At 43.5% G+C, this 20334-nt stretch overlaps 1 protein-coding gene across 2 annotated transcripts in view; it reads left to right on the plus strand.

The window, feature by feature from the left end:
- Nucleotides 1–1184: 1184 nt before the first annotated feature.
- NPSR1 (neuropeptide S receptor 1) overlaps nt 1185–20334 on the plus strand; it is an 814072-nt gene continuing 794922 nt past the window's right edge. For both annotated transcript variants that reach the window (XM_073549960.1, XM_073549961.1), the window contains exon 1: nt 1185–1435. In XM_073549960.1, the coding sequence (XP_073406061.1) occupies nt 1292–1435 (144 nt within the window). In that variant the 5' untranslated portion in view covers nt 1185–1291. The remainder of the gene's footprint in view (nt 1436–20334) is intronic.

Consider the following 20334-nt stretch of genomic DNA (forward strand, 5'->3'; position numbering starts at 1 on the left):
AGTGCTCACCACACATCTACATAAGTTCCTTGGGGGGTCTAGTTTCCAAAATGGGGTCACTTGTGGGGGGTTTCCACTTTTTAGGCACATCAGGGGCTCTCCAAATGCGACATGGAGTCAGATCTCAATTCCAGCCAATTCTGCATTGAAAAAGACCAATAGCGCTCCTTCCCTTCCGAGCTCTGCCATGCGCCAAAACAGTGGTTCCCCCCCACATATCAGGTAGCAGCGTTCTCAGGGCAAATTGCCCAATTACTTTTGCAGTCCAATTTCTCCTGTTCGCCTTGTTAAAATAAAAAAAATTGGACCTAAAGTAAGTTTTTTGTGAAAAAAGTGAAATGTTCTTTTTTTTATTAAACATTCAAAAAATTCCTGTGAAGTACCTGAAGGGTTTATAAACTTCTTAAATGTGGTTTTGAGCACCTTGAGAGGTGCGTTTTTTAGAATGTTGTCACTTTTGGGTATTTTCTATCATATAGACCCTTCAAAGTGACTTCAAATGTGATGTGGTCCCTAAAAAAATGGTGTTGTAAAAATGAGAAATCGCTGGTCAACTTTTAAGTTATTAAGTTTTTTGTGTGCCGTATCTCTGTGATTTAAGGGCATAAAAATTCAAATTTGGAAAATTGCGAAATTTTCCAAATTTTCCCAAAATGTCCGTTTTTTTCCACAAATAAACGTAAGTTAAATCAATGAAATTTTACCACTAACTTGAAGTACAATATGTCACGAGAAAACAATGTCAGAATCACTGGGATCCATGGAAGCGTTTCAGAGTTATTACCTCATAAAGAGCAGTGGTCAGAATTTTAAATATTGGCCCGGTCACTAACGTGCAAACCACCCTTGGGGGTAAAGGGGTTAAAGATGATATCATGATATCATATATCATACCATCATATCTTTGTATTAGTAAAACAAGTTTCCTGTCTGCACACATACCTGCCAGGAATAAAATCATATTAGACTCTTTGAATTCATACAAAAATATAACATGTCCTCTGCTGAGTTGCATTTTATGTGTCTTGCAAGTGTCATCTGCACAGTGGGAGCATGTGGAGCATGTGGCTATCTTTTTTTTCATTACAGAGCACTGTCTGTCAATACTGATGAGTACAGCTTGAAGAGGGGCTTCTGTTGCTGTACAAATGAAGCTGTTCTCCAGCTCTGTGCTTCAGCTAGCCAGTAGTGGAGCAGAGAGGCTGTGTTCAAGCTTGTGCTTTTCAGTTTTCTGCATCTGATTCATTCCAAAGACAAGCTGTGGTTAGCTGCTGCAAAACCAGATCCTACAATGCAAGAGAGTTTTACTGAACCAAGTGTTGATTCAAATGGCAGCACAGGAAGACTGAATTTAATTATTGCAACTTGCTCATCAACAATATCTTCTACAGATGCCGGGGATGATGACTGGCAATCCTTTTACACCTCCTTTAAGGTAATACATTTCTCAATTTCTGTTTGCTTGATACTTTGAGCAAGGAGCGATTTCTTTTAGTAATTGCTCATTTATTAGGCATTTAGGACAATTATCTGGTCAAATATCCAACACTTCTCTGGCATCTTAGAGTTTCAGATTTACTTAATTACTTTAATATGTATTATAAAAAATTAATATATAAAAATATCAATAATATCTGTTTTGATATAACCACATAACCAAGGTATTAAGAAAAAATTATAGTGCACTTTCTTGAAAGCCAAAAACAAAAATAAAAAAATAAATACTATTATGTAAAACACTTAAAACAGAGTTTAAAGGAATTGTTCATGCAAAGATTATTTTTCTTCCAGAACCATATATAGATATTTTATATTTCCTCTCAACTATGCTACATTCAAGTTAAAAAACTACTGATGCTTTTTTTCCTTTGGAAAAGTTGATATACAGTATTTGGTGAGGAAGCTATTAAAAATTATTATCACACTTGGGTACTTAGATCAGCATTTGTGTCAGTATACTTTAACACAGAATCTGAAAAGTACTGTATATTTACCATGTATACCAGTAAAGGTCCAGATAATTAAAATTCAAAATCTCTTGTTCCTAAATTGAGGCAAAAAAAGTATCTATTGGTCTCTATATGGGCATTGAATAATACTGTGCAAATGTTTTGGGCAAGTTTTAAAATTTTAAGTGTTGATAGCAGTTTTTTATATTAATTGAGAAAATGCAAAGTGAATGAACAAAATAGGAATCTAAATAAAATCAGTACTTGGTATTCAAAGCAGCTTCAAAGCACCAATTCTTTTGAGTATTCTTGCACCCAATTTTTGCAGGATCTCGTCAGGGAAGTTCCTCTAAACATCTTAGAGCATTAACCACAGATCTTCTGTGGCTGTAGACTTGTGCTAACAATTTCATAACAAGTAATTTCAGGACTCCTTGTTTTTAATAACATTGACTGTATCTTTATGATTGGTGTCCTGCTGCAGAATACATTTGGAGATAGTAGTGCATGATGGATAAGTATCTGCCTGTATTTCTCAACATTAAAAACACCATCTTGACCATAACATTAATTCATTTTCTGACATGCAGCTCAAACTTTAAAGGAACCTCCACAATGCTTCATCACTGTCTGCAAACTCAGATTATTGTATCACAGTCCAGCCCTTCAGAGAGAGAAAACTGCGTTCTATTACAGCTAAATATTATAAATTTTGACTCATTAATCTAGAGCACCTGCTGTGATTTTCTGGAGCCCAGTTCTAATATTTTCATGCATAGTTCACTCACCACAAAATGTTTTTTGGTTGTATTTGGTTGCCATGAAGAACATTTCTGGCCAGAGTTCTCTGTACAGTAGATTAGTTGAGTTTGGTCTCATTGGTTTCTTCCAGCTCTGAACTGATGGCACTGTTGGTTATCTGATTTCAAAGGAAATTAACCGTGAAGATGCAACTTTCATCTGCTGCACTAAGTTTCTTTGGCTGATCATTGCATCTTCGGTCCTCTACGTTGCTCATTTCTTATCATTCTCTATGTTGATCAATATAAGAAAATAATTAACCATCATGCAATACTATTAGGGAGGCATCTTATTGGATTTAAATTAATTCTGCTGCAGAAAAATAATCTTAATCTTACAGCCAATGTCCTTAAGAACTATTTTCACCATACAGAGGAACAAGGAGTCCTGGAAGATGTGATATGGCCCATACTGAAGATCTGTGGTTACTTCACCAAAATCTTTGGAACCTCCCAAGTTCCTTCAAAATCTGTATGCAAATGTACCTAGAAAAAATGATGCATTGATGCTGGTTTAAAGATATAGGGTAGTCACACAAAATGTTGCATTGATAACAATTTATCTTTTGTTCATTAATCTCTTTGTCTTTTGTTAATTAATTGAAATAAACAATTAACACCTCTATTTTTTAAATCATTCTTACTTTGCAGCATTCTTTCCATACCTACAGTTGAAACTAGAAGTTTACATACACAATATAAAAAGACACATATGCATGTTTTTCTCAACATCTTACATGAATCAGAATAAACCTTTCCTGTTTAGGTCAGTTAGGATTACCATAATTATTAATATTTGCCAAATACCAGAAAAATGAGAGAGAATGTTTTAAGGCATTTTTATTAATACAAAGTCAAAAGTTTACATACATTTCATTGCCCTTAAACTGGATGACTTGTGTAAAACGTTTGATATCCTTCCACTAGCATCTCACAATTGTCTGAGAATTTGGATCCATTCCTCCTGATAAAACTGATGTAACTGATCCAATTTTGTAGGTCACCTTGCTCGCACCTGCCTTTTCAGCTTTGCTCATAAATTTTCAATAGGATTGAGATCAGGGCTTTGTGATGACCACTGCAAAACATTGACTTTGTTACCATTTTGGCAGCATGCTTCAGATCATTGTCTATTTGGAAGACCAATTTCTGCCCTGGCTGATGTTTTGAGATGTTGCCTCAGTATTGCCACATAATCTTCTTTTCTCATGCTTAGTGTTGAGCGATACCTTCCGATATCGTGAAATATCGGATCGGATTGGATCGGACCGATACCAAAAAAGTATCGGATATCGCCAATTCCGATACAGGAAACCAATGCAAGTCAATGGGATAGAAATATCGAAATTAAAATAAACCCTTTCTTTTCTTGTAGGTTAATTCTACATTAAGAAAAACAGCTAATAATAATGTAGAATGTATTGGGGGAGGTGGAGGAGACATTAAAGGCATAGAGGTTTAGCCCAATCAAATGGAATATCAGGAATAATTTTTTTTTTTTAAGACGTTCGGAGTTACAAAAATATTATTATATTTTGCCAGATATGTATGTTTCACTACTTCCATGCTCTTCACCTTCTTTTTTACTTCTCCCTCACTTTCTCCTTCATGATCCTCAGCAGCAGCATCTTTTTCATCAACTTCTTCTTCACCTTATTCATCTTCTTCTTCACCTTCTTCCTGTTATTCTTTTTTTTTACATTCTTCATATTCTTCTTATTCAACTATTATTCTTCTTCATACTCTACTTCTTCATCTTCTTCCTATTCTTCTTCTTCATCATATTCTTATTTGTGACAGGCATTCCTGTAGTTGTTATCTATAAAAGTTTGAAGATTACACCAGCCGTTCTTCCTGTCACAAAAGATTTACAACAGGATTTGTCCACGTTCAGTTTGGCCTGCAGCAGCAGGCATTTTCCAGGGGCACCACGAGGAGGAACGGACTCACCCCCATACACTGCTTAGTCTTCTTCTGCTTATAATTTAGATAATACATTTTGCTCTGATTTTTAGTCTTATGCTTAATGTTCTTCTGCTTTTTGTTCTTCTGCTTCTTGGTCTTCTGTCTCTTGTTGTTCTGCATCTTGGTGTTTGTCTTCATGTTCTTTGTCCTCTTGGTCATCTTCTTCAGGGTCATCTTTTTGGTCTTCTTTGGCGTGGTCTTCAGGGTTGTCGTCAGGGAGATCCAGAGTGATTACCAAAAGCCATTTCAAAAAGTTTGAACTTGGAAATGTAGCAGAAGGTACAAGAAGGCTGAGGAACTGCCGAGAACCAGCTGAAGGTACTGGAACCCGGATGGGTAGCAGAAGGAACAAGAGCCAATGGAACTACAGAGGGCCAGCTGATGGTTCTGGAACCCAGTTACTAAGCAGGAGGTACCTGTGCTAGAAAGCACTACCAAGGACCAGCAGACGTTGCTGGAACTCGGATACCGAGAAGGAGGCACCTAAGCCAAAGGCACTGTCGAGAAACAGCTGACGGTGCTGGAACCTGGATGGGTAGCGGAAGGTAACCATGAAAAACAAAGTTGCAAGGCCGTGAAACGGCCGCAGTTACCGAAACCCACAGTCCTACAGGGGTGCTTGTCCTATTGGCACTACGGAACCAGCCTTTATTGCCAGAACCCGCAGCCCACATACGAAGCACCTAAACTGCAGGCACCATAGAGTCGGCTAACCCGACCGCAATACGACAGGACAATGTATTGGTGCCAAAGTGACGTTGACACTTCCCTGAAACAGCTGACGGTGCTGGAACCCGGAGGGGCAGCAGAAGGAACAAGAGCCAATGGCACTACCGAGGACCAGCTGATGGTACTGGAACCCGGTTACTAAGCAGGAGGTACCTGTGCCAGAAAGCGCTACCAAGGACCATCAGACATTGCTGGAACTCGGATACCGAGAAGGAGGCACCTAAGCCAAAGGCACTGCCGAGAACCAGCTGACGGTACTGGAATCCGGATGGGTAGTGGAAGGTACCCATGAAAAACAAAGTTGCAAGGCCGCAAGCCGGCCGCAGTTACCGAAACCCACAGTCCTACAGGGGGTGCTTGTCCTATTTGCACTACAGAACCAGCCTTTATTGCCAGATCCCGCAGCCCACATAGGAAGCACCTAAACTGCAGGCACCATAGAGTCGGCTAGCCCGACCGCCACACGACAGGACAAAGTTTTGGAGGCAAAGTGACGTTGACACTACCCGGAAACAGTGGCGTGCTGGAACCAGGCTGGGCAGGAGGGAGTACCCGCGCCAAAGACACTGCCGGGAACCAGTTGGCGGTGCTGGAACCCAGGGTAAATATTGAAAACAGAGTGGAGACAGAGGCCTAATTGGAGCAAGTTTAAAATCTGTAGTTGTGTGAGTGTGGACAGAGCAGGAGAAATTTCTGGACACACAGCTGGGGATCAGCTGACATTACTGAATCCCAATAACACTGGAGCATATGTTGACTGTGCAGACGGCACTTTTGAGCAGCAACTGATGGTGTTGGAGTCCAGGGTCAAGAGTACAAACAGAGTGGAGGCAGAGGCCTATTTGGAGCAAGTTTAAAATCTGTAGTTGTGTGAGTGTGGACAGAGCAGGAGAAATTACCGAACACACAGCTGGGGATCAGCTAACATTACTGAACCCCAATAACACTGGAGCATATGTTGACTGTGCAGAGGGCACATCTAAGCAGCAACTGGCGGTGTTGGAGCCCAGGGTCAATAGTACAAACAAAGTGGAGCCAGAGGCCTAATTGGATCAAGATTAATATGTGTTGTAGACTACAACTGATTTTAAACTTGCTTCAATTAGGCCTCTGGCTCCACTTTGTTTCTAGTATTTACCCTGGGCTCCAACACCGCCAGTTGTTGCTCAGAAGTGCCATCTGCACAGTCAACACTTGCTCCTGTGTTATTGGGGTTCAGTAATGTCAGCTGATCCCCTGTTGTGCGTCCAGCAATTTCTCCTGCTCTGTCCACATTCTAGTGGGAATGTGGACAGAGCAGGAGAAATTGCCGGACACACAGCAGGGGATCAGCTGACGTTACTGAACCCCAGTAACACAGGAGCAAGTGTCGATTGTGCAGATGGCACTTCTGAGCAGCAACTGGCGGTGTTAGAGCCCAGGGTAAATACTAGACACAGAGTGGAGCCAGAGGCCTAATTGGAGCAAGTTTAAAATCAGTAGTAGTGTGGATGTGGACAGAGCAGGAGACATTGCCGGATACACAGCAGGGGAGCAGCTGACGTTACTGAACCCCACTAACACAGGAGCTAGTGTTTTTCTCTGTGCAGACGGCACTTCTGAGCAACAACTGGCGGTGTTGGAGCCCAGGATCAATCATGGTGTAGGCTGAGGCCTACTTGGAGCAAATTTAAAATCTGATGTAGTTTGAATGTGGAGGGAGCAGGAGATATTGCCGGACACACAGCAGGGGAGCAGCTGGCGTTACTGAACCCCACTAACACAGGAGCTAGTGTTTTTCTCTGTGCAGACGGCACATCTGAGCAACAACTGGTGGTGTTGGAGCCCAGGGTCAATCATGGAGTAGGCTGAGGCCTACTTGGAGCTAGTTTAAAATCTGATGTAGTTTGAATGTGGAGGGAGCAGGAGATATTGCCAGACACACAGCAGGGAAGCAGCTGGCGTTACTGAACCCCACTAACGTAGGAGCTAGTGTTTTTTTCTGTGCAGACGGCACTTCTGAGCAACAACTGGCGGTATTGGAGCCCAGGATCAATCATGGTGTAGGCTGAGGCCTACTTGGAGCAAGTTTAAAATCTGATGTAGTTTGAATGTGGAGGGAGCAGGAGATATTGCCGGACACACAGCAGGGGAGCAGCTGGCGTTACTGAACCCCACTAACACAGGAGCTAGAGTTTTTTTCTGTGCAGATGGCACTTCTGAGCAGCAACTGGTCGTGTTGGAGCCCAGGGATTACAGTTCAGGTGGTAGAAACATGAACACAACAGGAGACCTGGATACTGTTGCCAACCAATTATTTAATCTGGAAGCGGACTGGCAAATTCAGGTGAGATCCAGGCCTTGTTCATTTTCAGAAAAGTAAGCCGGTCAACGTTATCGGAGGATAGTCGCATGCGACGGACTGTTAGTGCACCAACTGCGGCACTAAAGACGCGTTCCGATAATACACAGGGCAAGCCAGCACCTCCAATGCATACTGGCTAAGCTCTGGCCAGGTATCCAGCTTAGAGATCCAAAACTTGAATGGGGAAGAGCCGTCTGGGAGTACATTGAGAGGGCAAGACAAGTAGTCTGTCACCATCTGACGGAAACGTTGCCTCCTGCTGACTGGATGGCCGTCTGTGATGGTGTAGATATTTGTGGCGGGCACACAAAACTTTGCCACATTTGGGCCATACTGGTCTTGCCTTGTGCTGAGGCGCTGCTCTGCTCCTTCTTTGTGCAGAGCTTCCTCCACTGCCTCGACGCACAGAGCTGCTTTGTAAAGCACTAGCAGCACTGCTCTCGGGTGGAATGGAGAACATGATGGAATACACCAGTGTGTCTTGGTACTCCCGCATTTTACGCTCCCGGTTCAACGTTGTTATGAGGCTTTGTAAGTTGTCCAGGTAGCGAGGATCTAGGAGGGTCTACACCCAATAATCAGCCGTGTTGAGAATGTGGGCGATGCGGCGGTCATTTCTCAGGCACTGCAGCATGAAATCAACTATGTGCTGCAGACTCCCAACTGGCCAAGAAACGCTGTTCCCTGCTTGAGGCATCATCTCTGCCTGCTCTGCATCACCCCACCCTCGCTGTACATACTGACTACTAGAGCATTGTGTACCTCCCTCCTATGGAGAGATGTCTTCCTCCTCCATTGACTCCTCATCCTCCTCACAAAGTGTCCTCTGCCTAGGCCTTTGTGAGGAACCACGTTACGCAGACTGTCCAGAAGCAGATGGCGTTTGTGACTCCTCATCCTCCACCTCTTCCAAAACCTCCTCCCTTAGTGCTTGCAGTGTTTTTTGAAGCAGGCAGATAAGGGGGACAGTCATGCTGACTAGTGCATCATCTGCACTTGCCATCCGCGTGAAATCATCGAAGGCACGCAAAACGTGGCCGATGTTCTTCATAGAGGCCCACACAGTGGTGGTGAAGTGTGACCGGTGCGCAGTGCGACCTGTTTGCGCCTGATGCAGCTGGTACTCCATTACTGCTGCCTGCTGTTCACACAACCGCTCCAACATATGTAACGTTGAATTCCACCTGGTGGGTAGGTCACATATGATGCGATGTTCCGGAAGGCGGAATCGGTGCTGCAGAGCTGCAATGCGCAATCTTGCCATGCTGGAACGCCACAAGTGAGCGCACTCTATGCGTACCTTGTGCAGCAGTGCATCAAGATCCGGATAGTCCCTCAGAAAGCTCTGCACGACCAAATTGAGCACGTGTGCCAGACATGGTATGTGAGTGAGGTTGCCTAGGCCCAGAGCTGCCACCAGATTTCAGCCATTGTCACACACTACCAAGCCTGGCTGGAGATTCGCTTGCACAAACCACACGTCGCTCTCCTGCTTGATGGCATTGCAGAGCTGCTGCGCTGTGTGGCTTCGATTCCCCAAAGAAATTAATTTCAATACGGCCTGTTGACGTTTAGCCACGGCTGTGCTCATATCGGTCGTAACAGGTAAGCGTTCACGGGTCCATGTGGAGTTAGACCGTGACGGCTCCTGTAGCGCTGATTCTGAGGAACTGGAGTATGAAGAGGAGTCAATGTGTACAGACTGGATTCCTGCAATCCTTTGAGTTGGCAGAACACATACAGCGCCACTATCAAGATCTGTACCCGGCTCCACAACATTGACCCAATGGGCAGTGAGGGAAAGGTATCGTCCCTGTCCATGGTTACTGGTCCACGCATCGGTGGTCAGGTGGACATTGCTACTGATGGCGTTTAGTAGCACATGTTTAATTTTTCCCTCCACATGCTTTTGCAGGGCAGGGACGGCTTGCCTGCTGAAATAAAAGCGACTGGGCACAGTGTATTGTGGGACTGCCAATGCCATGAAGTTATGGAAGGTGTCAGTCCCCACCAGCCTGAATGAGAGCATTTCAAGGGCCAGTAGTTTGGCAATGCCAGCATTCAGAGCCTGTGCTCGGGGATGGTTTGCCGAGTATGGCCGCCTTTTCTCCCATGCCTGTGCTACCGATGGCTGTAGAGTGGCCTGGGAGTGTGTGGATGACAGGGAACGTGGTGCTGTGGGTGGAATGTCACTGGGTCTCTGGACAACAGTGACAGAGGTTCTTCCATGGTGATCCTGTGAGGAAGCCAAACCAGCTGTGTGTGAGCTGGAGAAAGAGGCTACAACACGAGCTGAAGAGGTGGTAGGTGGTGCTGTAGGTTGGCCTACGTCTTCAGTGTGTCTTTGTAACTCCACCACGTGCTTGGTCCGCACATGTTTCCACATATTTGTGGTGTTCAGGTTGCTGACACTTTTCCTTCATTTGACTTTCTGATTACACAGCTTGCATTTGACAAAGCAAATGTCATCTGCAACTGTGTCAAAAAAGGACCACGCACTGCAAGTCCTGGGAGCACCCGTTTTGGGTTTTGAAAGAGGAATGCTCCTAATGGGTGCCGAAGTGGAGGCTACAGGCAACCAAGTCTGCCCCCTCCCTCTCCCTCCTGTTTTGGCCGTTCGGGGAATCTCTTCCTCAGAGCTGCTCCCACCACCTTCCTGTTCCTCACGCCATGATGGGTCAAGGACCTCATCATCTACACTCCCGTCTTCAAACACCTGCTTCTCCTGGGTAGTCTTGCCAGCACAGTACGCACCAGAAAGTGGCAATTGATGCGTACTGAGGTGTGCTGACCATAGGCACTGGCCCACTCGCCTCTTCAGATTCAGAGGGACAAAGCAGTTGCACATCACTGCATACTCCCTCTTCTTCACATTCTAGAATGCTGCTTGGCTGGCCCCCTGTTTCCAAGCCCAGAGCTTTAGAGAACAGAAGTAGAGATGGCTCCTGTCCAGGGCTCTCTGACTGCCTGGGCATTTTGGCAGGTGGTGAAGAGACAGATGGTTGCTCTTCAGTGCTCTGGCCCTGAGAGGATGTGGAAGTAATTGAAGCCAATGCGTTAGCTGCCATCCATCCGACAACGGCTTCAATTTGTTCTTCCTGTAGCAGTGGGGTACGGTGAGGTCCTCCAAAGCTGCACATAAAGGACTGTTCCCTGGTAAAACTGAGGGATGCTGAGTCACTGGTGCCCTCAACAGGCACAGAATCCCCACGTCCTCTCCCTGCTGAAACTCCACGCCCACAACCACGTGCCTTACTCCCTGCCTTCTTCATCTTGGCAGACTGATAAAGATAGGCAGAAAAGTACAAAGCGGGGCTTAGTGTGCTTATTCCTGAACAGCTGCTATAAAGTGTGTGGACTACACTTTAATATGAGCTAATGTGGCCTACACAACTGTCAAGTGGAGTGTTTGGTGAAGTTTATTTACTTGTTTTTTTTTTTTTTTTTTTTTTAAAAAAAGGATGTGACCAAAGATGTGAAAGCGATAGTATCACAAACTTTTTGGAGCTATTACAATGCAGGAAGGTAACCTACAATGCAATAGATGAGGCTCCAAACATAGACTAATACTAATCTGGCTGGGGCTGCAGGGCACAAGCCAGAAAAAAGGCTCCTCTATCTACTCCTATATAGTGTTTGCAACCAATCTAGCTGGATACAGATGGAAGCACACTAACAGGAGAAACTCAGGAAAAATAAGCAGCACTACAGCAAAATAGAAAAATGTATGAGGCAGTGACGCACGGTGAACGGACTACAACCAGAGGTGGCTGCAGAACACAGTACGGCGTGAGCTGCACTCACACAGACCTCAAAGACAGCCGTGAACAGTGCAGAGAACTGTGCACTAGCACTGAAAGGCTGCAGAAAGGCTCCGCTGTCTACTCCTATATAGTGTTTGCAACCAATGTAGATGGATACGGATGGATGCACACTAATAGGAGAATTAATGAAAAATGAGCAGCAATAAAACAAAAATAAATATGTATGAGGCAGTGACGCATGCTGAGCGGCCTACAACCAGAGGTGGCTGCAGGACACACTATATCGTGAGCTGCACTCACACAGACCTTGCAGACAGCTGTAAACAGTGCTGCAAGGCAAAAGAAAGCTTCTCACAGGGGTTGCTAAACTAGCCTGGGTAAAGCACAATCTAGCAAATTTCTAGACTGTCCCTCAGAGTCACAAGAGCAGCGTCCTGTCCCTAACTGAATTCATAGCAGAGTGAACCCAAAATGGCGGCGGCGGCTTTTATAGTGCACCATGACATCATTTCAGCAGCCAATCACAGCCATGCCATTAGTTAACATGCTGGCTTCACTGAGATCCATAGACAATATGGAAAGGAGTCTTCTGCTCACTGAGCAGACGCTCAATGGGATAGATGAGGGGGGGAATGCTAGGTTGGAGCTGCAGGACAATGAAGCAGCTAGCTGGGTGACAGTTAGAAGGCGGGGTAGAGGGAAGAGCCCCAGGGAGGCTAGTCCTGATCTGGCACACCACAATAAGTTTGCTAAGTTGGCAGATGAGGGGAGTGTTAGTGCAGGAGTAGCACTGCTGCAGCAAGGCATGTCCTCTGAAAGCCGGAGGAGTGTCTGCTCCAGTAAGGGGGGAAATAGGAGAGCAGGGCAGGCCAGACAGGTTCTGGTAGTGGGAGACTCAATTATTAGGGGAACAGATAGGGCAATCTGTCACAAAGACAGGGATCGTCGAACGGTGTGCTGCCTACCTGGCGCTCGAGTCCGACACATCGCTGATCGGGTTGACAGATTAGGCCGGTTTCACATTCGCGCTTTTGAGCGCAGCGACGGCCTGCGCACGGCTGCCGCTAAGCCCCGCCCCCTGCCCCGCCTCCACCGGTATCTCCACCTCCGGGCGCATGACGTTGCATGCGTCGTGCGTCCCCTATCTTCATCACAGAGGGCGCAGGCCGTGCGCAGTCTGCGCACAGTCTGCGTTTGGCGGCGCATTCGTCCTTTTGACGGTGCGCCGAGCAGCGCCAAACGCAACCTGTTGCATTTTGGTTGTGCTTGGCGCACCGTCAAAAGGACGCATGCACCACCAAACGCAGACTGTGCGCAGACTGCGCACGGCCTGCGCCCTCTGTGATGAAGATAGGGGATGCACGACACATGCAACGTCATGCGCCTGGAGGCGGAGATACCGGTGGAGGCGGGGCAGGGGGCGGGGCTTAGCGGCGGCCGTGCGCAGGCCGTCGCTGCGCTCAAAAGCGCGAATGTGAAACCGGCCTTACTGGGGGGGGGCTGGTGAGGATCCAGCGGTCATGGTGCACATTGGCACAAATGACAAAGTTAGAGGTAGGTGGAAAGTCCTTAAAGATGATTTCAGGGAATTAGGCTGTAAGCTTAAAGCAAGGACCTCCAAGGTGGTATTTTCGGAAATACTTCCTGTACCACGTGCCACGCCAGAGAGGCAACGGGAGATTAGGGAGGTTAATAAGTGGCTCAGGAATTGGTGTAGGAAGGAGGGGTTTGGATTCCTGCAGAACTGGGCCGACTTCTCAGTTGGCTACAGGTTCTACACTAGGGACGGGCTGCACCTCAATGGGGAGGGTGCAGCTGTGCTGGGGGAGAAAATGGCTAGAAGGTTGGAGGAGTGTTTAAACTAGGGACGGGGGGAGGGTATTCCTTTTATAGGAGGGGAAGACAGTGCAGCTAGAGACCTGGGCACAAATAATGACATTGGGGGTGGGGGTGGCATGGGGGGTGGGGTTAGAACAGTTAATAATTTAAGAAAGAATAGAGGTACAGAGAGATACATAAAGTGCATGTATACTAATGCCAGAAGCCTTGCCAACAAAATGGAGGAATTGGAGTTAATGTTGTTGGAACATAATTATGACATGGTGGGGATATCTGAGACATGGCTGGACGAGAGCCACGACTGGGCGGTTAATTTACAGGGCTATAGTCTGTTCAGAAATGACCGAACAAATAAGCTAGGGGGAGGCGTGTGTTTATATGTAAAATCATCCTTAAAACCCATCCTTCGTGATAATATATATGAATCTAATGAAAATGTAGAGTCCCTGTGGGTAGAGATAAGGGGAGGGGGGAAAAATAATAAATTACTGATAGGGGTTTGTTTTAAGTCTCCAAAAATAATGGAAGCAACAGAGAATATCCTCATAAAGCAAATAGATGAAGCTGCGACTCAAGGAGAAGTCATTATTATGGGGGACTTCAACTACCCTGAAATACATTGGGGAACAGAAACCTGCAGTTCCAGCAAAGGTAATAGGTTTTTGACTACTATGAGAGACAATTACATTTCACAACTGGTTCAGGACCCAACAAGAGGGGGGGCACTGCTAGACCTAATATTAACCAACAGGCCAGACCGCATATCAAATGTAAGGGTTGGGGGTCACTTGGGTAACAGTGATCACAAATTAATACGTTTTCATGTATCCTTTAATAAGAAGTGTAGTAGAGGGGTTACAAGGACACCAAACTTCAGGAAAGCAAATTTCCAACGGATGAGAGATGATCTTGGTGGAATTAACTGGGACGATATCCTGAGACATAAAAATACACAAAGAAAATGGGAGACGTTTATTAGCATCCTGAATAGGACCTGTGCACAATATATACCGTATGGGAATAAACATGCGAGAAATAGGAAGAAACCACTATGGCTAAATAGAGCTGTAAGGGGCGCAATAAGGGACAAAAATAAAGCATTTAGCAAATTAAAGCAAATAGGTAGTGATGAGGCATTAACTAAATACAGAAGATTAAATAAATTCTGTAAAAAGCAAATCAAGACAGCAAAGATTGAGACAGAGAGACTCATTGCCAGAGAAAGTAAAAATAATCCCAAAATATTCTTTAACTACATAAATAGTAAGAAACTAAAAAATGATAGTGTTGGCCCCCTTAAAAATAGTCTGGGTGAAATGGTGGATGAGGATGAGGAAAAAGCCAATATGCTAAATGACTTTTTTTCAACAGTGTTTACACAAGAAAATCCCATGACGGATAACATGATCAGGGATAAAAATTCTCTGTTAAATGTCACCTGCTTAACCCAGCAGGAAGTACGGCGGCGTCTAAAAATCACTAAAATTGACAAATCCCCGGGCCCGGATGGGATACACCCCCGAGTACTGCAGGAATAAAGCACAGTCATAGATAGACCATTATTTTTAATCTTTAAAGATTCCATAATAACAGGGTCTGTACCACAGGACTGGCGTATAGCAAATATGGTGCCAATATTCAAAAAGGGGACAAAAACTGAACTTGGAAATTATAGGCCAGTAAGTTTAACCTCAACTGTGGGTAAAATCCTGGAGGGTTTTCTAAAAGATACTATACTGGAGTATCTGGAGAAGAATAACCTCATGACCCAATATCAACATGGGTTTACAAGGGACCGTTCCTGTCAGACTAATCTGATAAGCTTTTATGAAGAGGTAAGTTCCGGACTGGACCAAGGGAATGCAGTGGATGTGGTGTACATGGACTTTTCAAAAGCTTTTGATACGGTGCCACACAAAAGGTTGATACATAAAATGAGAACAATGGGGATAGGGGAAAATATGTGTAGGTGGGTTAAGAGCTGGCTCTGGGATAGGAAACAAAGGGTGGTTATTAATGGAGCACACTCAGACTGGGTCACGGTTAGCAGTGGGGTACCACAGGGGTCAGTTTTGGGCCCGCTTCTTTTTAACATATTTATTAATGACCTTGTAGGGGGCATAGAGAGTAGAATTTCAATATTTGCAGATGACACTAAACTCTGCAGGGTAATCAATACAGAGGAGGACAATTTTATATTACAGGAGGATTTATGTAAACTAGAAGCTTTGGCTGATAAATGGCAAATGAGCTTTAATGGGGATACATGTAAGGTCATGCACTTGGGTAGAACGAACAAGATGTATAATTATGTGCTTAATTGTAAAACACTGGGCAAAACAGTCACTGAAAAAGACCTGAGTGTATGGGTGGACGACAAACTCACATTTAGCGGCCAGTGTCAGGCAGCTGCTGCAAAGGCAAATAAAATAATGGGATGCATTAAAAGAGGCATAGATGCTCATGAGGAGAACATAATTTTACCTCTATATAAGTCACTAGTGCGACCACACTTAGAATACTGTGTACAGTTCTGGTCTCCGGTGTATAAGAAAGACATAGCTGAACTGGAGCGGGTGCAGAGAAGAGCGACCAAGGTTATTAGGGAACTAGGGGGTCTGCAATACCAAGACAGGTTATTACATTTGGGGTTATTTAGTTTGGAGAATCGAAGGCTTAGGGGTGATCTTATTACAATGTATAAATATATGCGGGGACACTACCAAGAGCTTTCTAATGATCTTTTTACTCTTAGACCTGTGACGGGGACAAGGGGGCATCCTCTACGTCTGGAGGAAAGAAGGTTTAAGCATACTCACAGACGCGGATTCTTTACTGTAAGAGCAGTGAGACTATGGAACTCTCTGCCATATGATGTTGTAATGAGTGATTCCCTACTAAAATTTAAGAAGGGACTGGATGCCTTTCTTGAAAAGTATAATATTACAGGGTATATACACTAGTTTCCTTAATATTGCGTTGATCCAGGGAGCAAGTCTGATTGCCGTATGTGGAGTCAGGAAGGAATTTTTTTCCCCAATGTGAAGCTTACTTGTTGCCACATGGGGTTTTTTTGCCTTCCTCTGGATCAACATGTTAGGGCAAGTTAGGATATGGGTTGAACTAGATGGACTTAAAGTCTCCCTTCAACCTTAATAACTATGTTACTATGTTACTATGTTACATGCCTAACAGGATGTGCCCACACGTCTTAGGATTCCTCATTGGCTGAATCAAATCAAACTGGCTCATAGCATTATGGGATCTTCCGATTCCGGTATTCGATATGCTAAAAGTATCGGATCTCAGTATCGGAATTCCGATACCGTGAATTTCGTCCGATACCCGATATTTGCGGTATCGGAATGCTCAACACTACTCATGATGCAATCTATTTTGTGAAGCGCACCTGTCCCTCCTGCGGCAAAACAACCCCACATCATCATGCTGCCAACCCCTGTGTTTCAAAGTTAGAATGGTGCTCTTAGACTTCCAAACTTTCCTTTTTTCCTCCAAATGCAACAATGGTTATTATGCGCTTAAAGTTCAATTTTAGTTTCATCAGACTATAATACATGTCTCCTTGTTCCTATTTCCAAACATTAATCTGGCTTTTTTATGTTTCTTTTCGAGTAATGGCTTCATCCTGTCAGGATGGCCTTTCTGCTCATGTTGATACAGTACTCGTTTCACTGTGGATATTGACCAAATCTTACCAGCTTCCGCCATGATCTTCACAATGTCTTTTGCTTTTGTCATTGGGTTGAAATGCATAAGTTGGACCAAAGCAAGTCATCTCTGGGACATAGAACTTGTATCCTTGCTGAGCGGTATGATGGCTGGACATTCCCATCTTGTTTGTACTTGCATATAGTTGTTTGTACAGATGAACAAGGCACCTTCAGGTGTCTTGAAATTGTACCCAAGGATGAGCCAGACTTGTGCAAGTCCACAATTCTCTTCCTGATATCTTGGTTGATTTCTTTAGACTTTCCCATGATGCTACACAATGAAGCAGTGTTTTTCAGGTGTGCATTAAAATACATCCACATGCGTGTCCCTAATAAACTCGGATGTTGCCAAAAAACATATGTTTCCAAACACATGACATCATCATTTGAGCGGTCCAGAATTGTTTAAAGGCATAGTATTTTTGCTGTATGTAAACTTTTGACTTTGCAATAAGTAATAAAAATGCCTTAAAACATTATCTCTCTCTCATTATTCTGGCAATTGACAAACAAAAATAATTATGGTAATCCTAATTGACCTAAAACAGGAAAGGTTTATTCTGATTTTAGATATTGAGAAAAACATGCATATGTGTCTGTTTCTATAATGTATGTAAACTTCTAGTTTCAACTGTGGCTAGAAACGTTTTCACAGGAATGTTTGCAAGGGTTTTTATTTTGTTTTTGCTAATTTTTTCACCGCATGGAAAAGTGCAGCAGACTACATTGTTCCATGCAATATTCAGTAAAAAATATGCGGTATGTGGTATACTTCTTTTATGTTAGAATTTTACGTGCAATAAATTCCACTTGTTGTTATCCATCTAACGTTTAAAAATATGTATATATATATATATATATATATATATATATATATATATATATATATATAGTCACAAGTTGTCCATCAGGAAATTCTCATAATTGAATGCACACTGTGAATGTAATTAGAGATAAGCCTAAGACAAAACCAGGAGTGAAATAAAAACAGAGAAAGAATATGATAAAGAAACTGTGTACCTTCCATGCTTTGAAGTCACTTCTAGCTCTAGTTTATAAATACTTATGCATTATACTGTTCTGATGTTGTTTTAAAGCCAGATTAAAGGTTCACACTATGTGTATGTAGAACTGTACCTTTGGGCTATATACCAGGAAATTCTCTTGATTTATAACTATAGTCCATATCTTTTATCCTTAAAAATGTTTGCAAGACAGAAATACTGCTAAGTTATTTTTTTTCAACTGATGTCAATAACAGATGATAGACAGTTGTATATGATTGCAGGATTTGTTTAGCAGAATATTTAATGACAATTAAATTTGGCAGGTACAACAAATTTCTCCATAAGAATTGCAATACTGAAAATCTTGTAATTGCCTGGACAATATGTGTATAATACTGAGATCTTCTAAAGTATGTGTTTATTGAACACATTTTGAGTTCTTTAACACAAAAACAGACACTTTAAAGTCTAAGTAATCTCAACCTATTTCGCTAGATATAAACAGTTGAGAAGTGGTAGTAACCAGCAGCCTATTAAACCACACATTTGTTTCAGATTTTTATGCTAATTGAACTATTTAAACTGTCCAAAAATTATCCCTTTCTAGGGGTAGATGTCTGCCTTTCAGTTTAAACAGGTACTGAATATAAAAGAAATTGTGTATCGTTTTACTTAGGGAGATCAAAAGCTAGCCTTTTTTGGGGAGTATCAAGTGCTTCGTTCATGCTAAATGAAGTAGTGATAGCTTTTACACAAGCCATCAAAAATTTTTTTCCTTTTTTATGGAGATGTAAGAGATTTTTTTTTTGAATATGAGTGAAAAACCTATATTATTTTTTTTGGTATCTGCAACAAGTTTGTGAACGGTTTCATGTTTTTATACATACCCTCAAGGTAGCACATTTTCCAGAATCAGTAATGCCTTGCACTATAAGGCTATGTGCACATATTGAGTAAATGGATGAAGAAATTTCTGCACCATTTTTCCATCTCTTGGCAGGAAAAATGCAGTTGAAGAAATGTACATTCTTGATGAATTTTATGTGTTTTTGTCCATATTTTTTGAAAAATACTCAACGTGTGCATGACAATTCAGGTTTCTCTTTCACTTTGCTGGCATCAGGATTAGAGATGAGCAAATATTTCAATATTCGGTTCGGCTCACGATCGTCGAATATAGCCGAGCATACACAGAACAAAAGATGGTGTTTCCAAGCTTTGTGACAGCGTGAGAAACACGGGCACAGCGCTTCTGATCGGCAGTGAAATCATCCATGCCGAACAGAGAGCCATGGTTCCTGCGCTGTCAGATGACAGTGTAGGCACTCAGCTGTGATCACATGTAAAAAGTTTACCTCCACTCACTGGTGTCAGCTGATGTGGCTACAGCGCCCATCAGCCGAACCTGCTGCTGCTAATTACAGTGAGAGCAGGAGCTGCAGATGGGAGTATTCATCAGCCGATCCTGCACTATAAATAAATAAAAAAAGGCATGGGGTCCAGGCGAGCAGACCCGAACCCCATTCACTTGAATTTGGGGCCCAACAATACGGTGTTTGACACGCTGTCTTATGCACTCAGCTGTGATTGGAGGTATACAGTTTACCTCTGGTCACTGGTGTCAGCTGATGGGACCTACAGCTCCCATCAGCTGACACAGCGAGTGCAGGAGCAGCGGATGGGAGTATTCATCAGCCACTCCTACGCTGTAAATAAATAATTTAAAAATCTGGATGGGTTCCCCTGTATTTTTGACATCCAGACAGGCAAAACTCACAGCTGGGGGCTGCAGCCCTCAGCCTTCAGAGTTAACAAGGCTAGTTTTCAAGAATAGAGGGGTCCCCACACTGTTTTTTAACTATCTAAATAAATAATTAAAAAAAGGCATGAAGTTTCCCCATTTTTGACAATCAGCCTTGCTAAAGCATACAGCTGGGGGCTGGTATTCTCAGGCTGCTAAGGGTCCATGGATATTGGCCCCCAGCCTAAAAATAGCATCTCACAACTGTCCTGAAAAGGCACATATATTATTATCTGACACTTTGCTCGGCTCTTCCCTCTTTCCCTGTAGTGATGACAAGTGGGGTTCATATTTGTGGAGTTTATGTCACCCTTGTACTGCCAGGTGACATCATGCCCACGGATGAGTAATGGAGAGGCGTCTATAAAACACTTATCCATTGCTAATCTTATAGTTGCTTGGTAA

Source organism: Dendrobates tinctorius, unplaced genomic scaffold (assembly GCF_039654945.1).
Source record: "Dendrobates tinctorius isolate UK_male_01 unplaced genomic scaffold, ASM3965494v1 ptg000162l, whole genome shotgun sequence".
Classification (NCBI taxonomy): Eukaryota; Metazoa; Chordata; class Amphibia; order Anura; family Dendrobatidae; genus Dendrobates; species Dendrobates tinctorius.